This window comes from Pygoscelis adeliae, unplaced genomic scaffold, assembly GCF_000699105.1.
Source record: "Pygoscelis adeliae isolate BGI_AS28 unplaced genomic scaffold, ASM69910v1 Scaffold286, whole genome shotgun sequence".
Taxonomy (NCBI): domain Eukaryota; kingdom Metazoa; phylum Chordata; class Aves; order Sphenisciformes; family Spheniscidae; genus Pygoscelis; species Pygoscelis adeliae.
In genome coordinates this window covers 2745485-2754138 of record NW_008825076.1, presented here as the reverse complement: position 1 = coordinate 2754138, position 8654 = coordinate 2745485, and the positions used below count along the sequence as shown (strand labels likewise).

The following is an 8654-nucleotide window of genomic DNA, read 5'->3' as shown; positions in this document are numbered from 1 at the left end:
TGATCCATCGGGCTCGGTTCGTGATGCTCGGTCTCCCCCTTCCCGGCTCTCCCTCTCCCCGAGTCCTGCGTCTGCACAGTGCAGTATGGAGGCTTGTGTTTCAAATTTCTTCTTCTTTGCCTAATCTGAAGGTCCTTTATAGCTTTAATTTTAAAATAATTAAGAGATGTCTCTTATGTTGATCTATTTAGTGACTTCTGTTCGTTGGCAACTAACACATAAAGTTAACTGTTCTTGATAGGCAATGTATTTCTGGCAGATTTTTTTTAATTGGAAAAGACTTAAGGGGGGGGGGGACACGCATAAAATAACTCTTCCATGACTACATATCTCTTCATTTCAGTGGCAAAATATGTAGCTATATAAATAAATGACAAATCCTTTACTTTTTAAAAAGATGTTTAAGAGATTGTTTTGAATGTGACTTACTAAAATTTCTTGACATAAATACATTTCACAGCAGGATGATAACTATAGTTATTAGTTCTAATGTATTTCAGAACATTCTCCTGGGGATATAAGTTATCTGCAAAGTTATTTCACTTCTGATTATTATTGGCAGAATAAGGCTCAGCTTTATAAAACTAAACACTGAGTGACATATTTGTCATAATTCAGTTTGTAGGTTGTCATAAGATGCCAAAAAGCATAACGCTGTCCAGATCAAGGAGAGCGAGGTACAGCATATTTTTTTCAGATTATATGATTTTCAGGATAGTTTTGTTTCATATTATACATTGACCTTTGTAAGTTTTACTTTGATTTGGTTGGAAGTTCACTTTGCAAGCAGAGTTGAAGTTTGAGATCGGTTCTTACTACAGAAAGAGCTCCATGAGTATAGCTTAAAGTATTTCAGGAGGGTACCCTGACAATGTTGATATAGTACGGAAATCATGTGTCAGAAGATAGCTGAATTTAACACTGCTTGAAAATACTGCTTATGTTAACTAAGGAGAGAGTAAAGGAAGAAGGATCACTAAACTGTAAAGCAGTTTCTTATGGAATTCTTTCAGAAAAATCACTCTATTCATATACACCCTGCACTGAAATCAGAAACTTTTTTTTTTAAACTAAATTTACAAATGTAAAAAGCAACAGAGAGGAGTTCCAGGCACTGGAATTGATAGAAGAGTCTAGGGGGGAGTTATGCATCTTCCTTGCATGCTTGTTATCATCCAGGCGCAACTTTGAATTGTCTGCATCACAGAGCAGTATCAGGACTCCTTGCAGGAGCTCTGATTACATCAGAGATGCACTGCAGAATTCAAAATACTGCAGAGGACACTGAGGGGGGGAAACGACACTTGCAGTGGAATTTTAGCATGTTACTCATGATTTCTATTTCTTTCCCTCAGAAGGGCATCTTTAATAATTCTTTCCCCATTGTCTAGGAGTCTGGCACCCTTCCTGAATTTCTGCTGAAAGTAAGGGCAGTACAGATTTCTAATTCGATTTCTTCACCAGACATAATGGATAAGAATATCATCTTGTGCAAGACAGATTTTTGAAAAGACGTTAATCTCGCTTCACGTGCACACCACACCATTTAGAGTCACCAAGAGCCCTTGCTATGGGCCAGTTAGTCTGTATTACCGTAGTTTCTAGAAGCCAGAACAATGATCAGGATTGTACAATGTAGTAAAAGACAGTTCTTGCCCCAGTACGCTTACAAACAAAATAGGAAACGATGCTCAGAGGGAAGTGATTTGCCCAAGATGAGAACACATTGTCAGCAGGGGAGCTGGAGAGATGAACTGGGCTTCACTAACTCCCAAGCATTCAAAGGGCAGAATACTGTCTCAGACAAGGAGGGGTTTTACCATTGGGCCTGACTTAACCAGAGCAGTTTTATTTGAGGATTTTACTGTTACAGCACATTCTTAAAGTTCACCATGTTTAATTGTTAGGAAAATTGTTGCTATAGGCTAATGTGTTTGTCTGACCTTATATTCCAGCGTGTTTTTAATCCTTAACGCATTTCTTACAGCCATTCCCAATGTCATCGGTCTGCAATGTATGAATAAAAGTTTGCTTTTTTTGTTAAGCTCAATAGCAAAAAAACCCTTCCATTAATTAGATCTCTGCCATCTTAAAGCATCATTCTGTAGAAGCACCTTCCAAAGGGAAACAAGAAACATACAGAGAAATGTATGCCTTTATTTTTCTCCTTCCTCCGTTCCTTCAAGTCAGGCCATCTTTTCTATTGTCCTTTATTTCCTCCTTATTCTTCCCCCTTAGATAGGATGCTATGTGTATCCGAGGCAAAGAACATGTAGATAACACATGTACAGCGTCAAATACCGTAGCTGCCTACCTGGGATCTGTGGGCTTGCCAGTTCTGGTTATGGAAAAAGAAGGAGCCACCTTTTAGAACTGCAGTCATTAAGTGTGTTACACAGGAGATTCATTTGTCCAATTTATTGTCTCGCACAGGTCGAGAAGCTGGAAGCGAAGAAAGAAATTCTTTTTTCTTTGCTCTGTTGTTTCACAGTTGATGCCTCAGGGTTACAGCATGTGTCTGACACACGCAGAACATTTACATTTCCCTCTCCCCATTTCTTCCCATTGTGTCAACAATGGATGTGGTGGGAGATCAAACCAGTGACAGAGATGAGCTGCCTCCTCATTTTTCCTGGCTGAGATTCAGAGGACAAGTTGTTGCTAACCAACATCATCTGGTATTACAGAAGGGAAAACGGTTAACAGCTCCCATTTATCCATAGTCGTGTATCAGTCATAATCTTTATTCTCTTTGGGCCAGCCCTGCCTTAGACATAGTTGAGGCAGGGGGGAAAAAGCTTGTTTCTAAATAAAACAACAGTTGCTTTAAGAAAAGGAGCCCTATATAAACAAACATCAGGTCACCCTGTTCTTCCATATCAGACCTATAGCTTGAACTCCCAGTGGCATTATTTCTACTGATGGGATCTTGGGAATGCTTTAACAGAGGACCAGCTCTGAGGTCATTAGGAGTACTTCATGTGATGGGACTGTATGTCAGGGTAATTGCAAGTTCAGCTGTTCCATACTTCCTCTGTTCAACGTGACCTAGGACGTACTACCTGAGCCAGCTATCACTCTCCTCAGATCCCTTCATTTATCTGGGTCCTGCAGCTTTTCCAGTGGGCAATGGCAGAGTGCCATCATTTGTCATGAAGCTCCACTGATAATCCCAGTATTGGCTAGAATTTCCTAGAATGTGACTTTTTAATACAATTACGTTTCGTGTTAATGTTCTTTCTGAAAAAAAGACTTTCAGGTCAGCAGGCCTTCACTCAGTCTTTCTTGAGGCAAGAGACCAGCCAAAATCGATTGGAAGTTTATTTGAGTGCACGCCTGCGGGATTTTGTCATTGTTTGCACGCACCGTCACTTCCAGAGGAGTTGAGAATTGCCCATCCCCTGCCATGGGGATTTCCAGAGTCATAACTCCGGAGCAAAGACAGAGCAACGCGGCAATACAAGCAAGTATGTAGTGATAAGGCACTGAAAGCTAAACACAGTTAAGCTTTTGGCATGGAGAATAGGTTACTTGCCAAATAGCTGTTCTCAAATCACTAGCAGTAGTAATAGAGATCCCACTTTGTGATAGAAGCAAGATGACAAAGCTTACCTCTTCGCTTACCTCAGGCCAGAAAGTAGTACCACAGCTCTTGGAAGATCTGAATCGCACCTTGTCCGTTCTTGCATATTCCCATAGGCTTTCTTTATCCACGTGCCCTAAAGGTAAGTAAATTAATGATTTCCTTTTGTACTAAAGAGGGTTACCGGTGAGGACTGAGGAAATACCATCCCATCCAAAGCTCACCTGGGGCCACCTGTTTGTAAGCGTATGTAAGGAACTGCTCTGTTCAGAGTAATCCCTCTGGGAAGTTTAGGAGCAGGACTGAGATAGTATTTTACTGAAAGCAGTAAGTCCCCTTGCAGCAAGGAAAGCCTGTTGCTCTTAAACTGAAGTGCAGCTTGTGTTTTGAGTACTTCGCTGTTGTATATTAATGGGTTTTTCTTCTAGAATAGGTATGTAACACTACTGATGTGGTTTATAAACCCCAGCTTCTGAAAATGACACTTCTGTGTTTAAGGAAGTCACCCTAGCAGGGGTGTGTATCCCCAGGGTGTGTATCAAAGGGGAGGTAAGTACAGCCAGGAAAAGAACAAAACCATATACTGCTGCTGAAGCCAATCAAGTGTAATATTTATTACTTTCCTGTGAACTCGAGGCTAGAAAGTCAGAATACTTGTGCATAATTAATATCTATTTATTGTACAATCTACTTAATAAATACTCTTATCAAATGAAACTCAGCAACTGCATGCATCAAGCTGTAGCTGACTGTACAGAAGGAAGATCTAGAAGCAGTACTGCACAACTCTCCTGCGTATGAGCAGACCTGAAAGTCTGTTCCAGTCTGACTTTTAAAATGCAGTGAGTTAGGGAGGCAAAAAGATTAACATTTCCAGTACCTGCTTTTTATACCCATTTGAACTTTGTGGTCACTTCATTCCACAGACTTTACACTAGTGTTGTGTGAGCAGAATTTGAACGCGATTTGCAAAGTCATCATAGGAATTTGTTGGTTTCCTATAATCAGAGGTGAAGGCAGTCACCTTGGCTGTCAGCTGCTCTTCAATCCATCGTAAGGACAAAGACCTATTGCTGCATACAGGGCGTCAGTTGTAACTGAAATAATACTCCAATGTTTGTGTAGAAATCATGTATTTCTTTGCAATCTTTTGTAAACAAGGCCGTAAAAAGGGAGTTGGCCATGTCATTATATGTATATAAACTCTATACAAACATTTAATGTGATCATCAATGTAAGTGGGGGTTTTTTCCCAAAATTGTTTCTATATAGCCTTTTAGAAATTAGTCTTGTACTAACTTTTTTAGAAGTATGTATTTACTGAATTACAACATAATTGACTTCTGATTGTTTCCATATACTTCATGGGTACTAAAATACTTAAGCTTTTTACGTGTAATAGTTAAATAAAAATACACAATTTCCTTTTCTACAAAACACACTTGAATTCTGTGTTCTTATGTGATACTGTCATAATTTTTGTACTTCTGTTCTGAACCAGGAATATCCTGCCACATGCAGGAATTATTCCTCATTTCCCTCTAGATCCACTGTGAACTGAGACCTCTGTATCTGAGACAGGAGAAGCCCCGCAGTGTGACAAATATGCCGAGCAGAGCTCCTGAACAAGGGAGCAGCCCTTGATAGAGTCAGTTCCACCCAGCTGGACAAACCCAGCCTCACCAGAAAGGTCTTCTGACCATACTCAGCCACTGCTGTTTTCTTTCCAGTTGTTTTTATCAGCCATAGATGTTTTTGAGCTCCAATCACTACCTGTGTTCCAAACTTGAAAACAACCTCTCATTCACTCACCCCATATATCTGTTTTTTCTTCCAGAAGACACTTGCAGAAGTAGCGAAGTGATGTGAAGTTACCTTCCAAGATGACTCTTCTTCCTGGAGAAAATTCCGACTATGACTATAGTGCCCTGAGCTGTGCTTCAGATACTTCCTTCAACCACACATTCTTTCCAGAAACAGAAACCCTTAAGGGAGTCTTTTACCAAAGAGCCAAGGTAATTCACCCTCAAGAGGATCTCCTGAAAGGCTTTCACCCTGATGATCGGAAGCATCATATTATTATAAACGTAGGGGGCATTAAGTATTTGCTCCCATGGACCACGCTTGATGAATTCCCATTGACACGTTTGGGACAACTAAAATTCTGTAACAATTTTGATGACATTCTAAACATCTGTGATGATTACGATGTGACATGTAATGAATTCTTTTTCGACCGCAACCCAGGGGCATTCAGGACAATCCTGACCTTTTTGCGGGTTGGAAAACTTCGGCTCTTGCGTGAGATGTGTGCACTGTCTTTCCAAGAGGAGCTGCTCTACTGGGGAATTGAAGAAGACAACTTGGACTGGTGTTGTAAAAGGAGATACCTGCAAAAAATGGAGGAGTTTACAGAAATAAATGAACGGGAGGATGACCTCACAGAAAATGAAACAACAGGTGAAACAGTAGAGGAGACAAAAATTGGCTTGTGCATGAAAAAGTTGCAAGACATGGTGGAAAGGCCCCAGTCTGGCCTCCCTGGAAAGGTGTTTGCTTGTTTGTCTGTTTTATTTGTAACTATTACAGCAGTGAACTTATCCATCAGCACCATGCCTGACCTGAGGGAGGAGGAGGAAAAGGTAAGTTAGCTTTTCAGGATGGAAAATGGTATGTGCTGCGAAGAGCAGAACGAGTACAAGGTCTGATGGTATTGATTTCAATGGGGATTTTGCAGCTGTCTTTAGAGGGGGAAAAATAACACAAAGAATACTCAAAATCTTACATGACTCTGTTCAATTACTTTTAAGAGAATTAATCATACCAAGTTTTACGTCCAAAGAAAATCTTGTTAGTGTGCACTCTTCTGTACAACTGTGTGTTACCTTGTAAGCTTTGTATTTGCTATTTAGAAATCCTGAAATTACTGAGCAATGTCTTCCATGGAATAAGTAGTTATTTTCTAAGTTTTGCATTTAACTTGTTCCAATTTGTCGATGTGTTTCCCCATAGCAACAGCTTTGATTCCTTTAATATTTTGGGTTTAAAAAAAACAACACAGAAACCTCTTTTCCTGTCACCGTACCAACTAAAATAGTTATTATCCAGTGCCAATTACAAACTCCTCCTCTTTCCTACAGGGTGAGTGTTCCCAGATGTGCTACAATATTTTCATTGTGGAGTCTGTCTGTGTGGCATGGTTTTCCCTGGAGTTCCTGCTAAGATTCATCCAGGCAAAGAGCAAGTTTGCATTTTTGAGGAGACCATTAACGCTGATAGACATAATAGCCATTCTGCCATACTACATCACTTTGCTAGTAGACACCACTTCAGTGGGCTACAAAAAGCCCAGCTCTGGGAGCATCTACCTGGACAAAGTAGGTCTGGTCCTCCGTATTCTCCGTGCCTTGAGGATTCTCTACGTCATGCGGCTGGCCAGGCACTCCCTGGGGCTGCAGACGCTGGGGCTGACCGCTCGCAGGTGCACCCGGGAGTTTGGGCTCTTGCTGCTCTTCCTCTGCGTGGCCATCGCACTGTTTGCACCGCTCCTGTATGTCATTGAGAATGAGATGGCAGACTCGCAGGAGTTTACCAGCATCCCCGCGTGCTACTGGTGGGCTGTCATCACCATGACCACGGTAGGCTACGGAGATATGGTTCCCAGAAGCATTCCCGGCCAAGTGGTGGCACTAAGCAGCATACTGAGTGGCATCCTCCTCATGGCATTTCCAGTCACCTCCATCTTCCACACGTTTTCACGCTCCTACATTGAGCTAAAGCAAGAACAGGAAAGAATAATGTACAGGAGAGCACAGTTCTTATTAAAAACAAAGTCTCAGATAAGCAACGCGTCACAAGAGAGTGATATTTTATTCCCCAGTATCTCTTCTGAGACTAGGGACAACGAATGAAATTTAAGTTACTATTTCTCCTGATGTCAAGTAATGTTTTGTTGTATTAGGTTCCATCTTTTATTTTGCTTTGGACGCATTTTACAAAGGTAACCCTCATATTAAAATGAAGAAAAGGAGCTATTAACCAGGAACTGATGTGGTTTAAGAAGTCTATTATTACGCTGTTTCTCCCCCCCCCAGTATAATGTATAGGCCAGATCTTTCACTGAGATCAAACAGTGGGATTTTAGGAATTAAAAGTTCTCTGACAAAAAAAAGAACACCATATAATTATGTATTTGACAGGCTATTTTGCCATTTGTAATACACATTTTTCCAACCGAATCACAATGTATATAATCATTAAACAGGCTGCCATTTTTTCTTGTTCTTCTTGTATATAAATAATGTAAATACAACAAAATTAATGGCTAAATTCTGTCCCAGTAAAATGCCTTAGAGCATAATGGAAATAACCACAGATGTTTGTCCCATTGTGCTCTTAAAAAAACATTAAGTAAGATTTGTCATTCACAACAGCAACCGTGTATTTCTTTGCAAGTCAGCCCTAACCATACCAGAAAAGAACTGAGCTGTTTGTATCATAACCTTGCTAAAGATGTAAATACTTCTAGCTCACCAGCTTCAAAATTCAATTGAAGTTACACTGTTGATCCTATGTCATTGAACCCAGTATTCCCAGGAACAAAGTCTTTGAGTTTTGTAGCATTATTATCGAGAGGTGACTGGCTGCAAATCAAATGAAATATGCATGATGAGATGCCAGTCGTTCCCTACCATCTGTTTCCATGTTTTTACTTTACCTCAGATATGAAACAGAATTAAAAGAGCCCTGTTTCCAGGGGACACCCTACCATTACTTGGCAAATCGATGCTGCGGCTACCCATTCACATTCAGCATTTGGTTCTTTAAAAGGAGCAGAAAATATATGGTCGTGGGAAGTTGCCAATGATGAAAAAAAGAAAATATCATTTGAGTCATGGAGTGGGGGGTACTAACAGCTTTATACTTTACTGTCCTCAATCATGAGGGACTTAAGACTTAATTAACTATACCTTTGCCATCATTACAGACATCATAGTAACGGAGAAAATTTTAAATAGGATATGAAAAGGCAATTAAGGTCCCAAAACACAGCCATGTGTTCTTCATCCAC

The 8654-nt window shown here is 40.4% G+C and overlaps 1 protein-coding gene across 1 annotated transcript; it reads left to right on the top strand.

Annotated features, from left to right (window-relative positions):
• The first annotated feature begins 5466 nt into the window (after positions 1–5466).
• On the top strand, positions 5467–7494 carry KCNG1 (potassium voltage-gated channel, subfamily G, member 1). Its single transcript, XM_009326753.1, has 2 exons — positions 5467–6225; positions 6724–7494. The coding sequence occupies exons 1-2, from the start codon at positions 5467–5469 to the stop codon at positions 7492–7494; spliced, it is 1530 nt and encodes a 509-aa protein (XP_009325028.1).
• Positions 7495–8654: the final 1160 nt, after the last annotated feature.

Coding starts and splice junctions, on each gene's coding strand:
- KCNG1 (XM_009326753.1), top strand. CDS start 5,467: ATGACTCTTCTTCCTGGAGAAAATTCCGACTATGACTATAGTGCCCTG. Junction 6,226..6,723: donor TGAGGGAGGAGGAGGAAAAG/GTAAGTTAGCTT, acceptor TCTTTCCTACAG/GGTGAGTGTTCCCAGATGTG.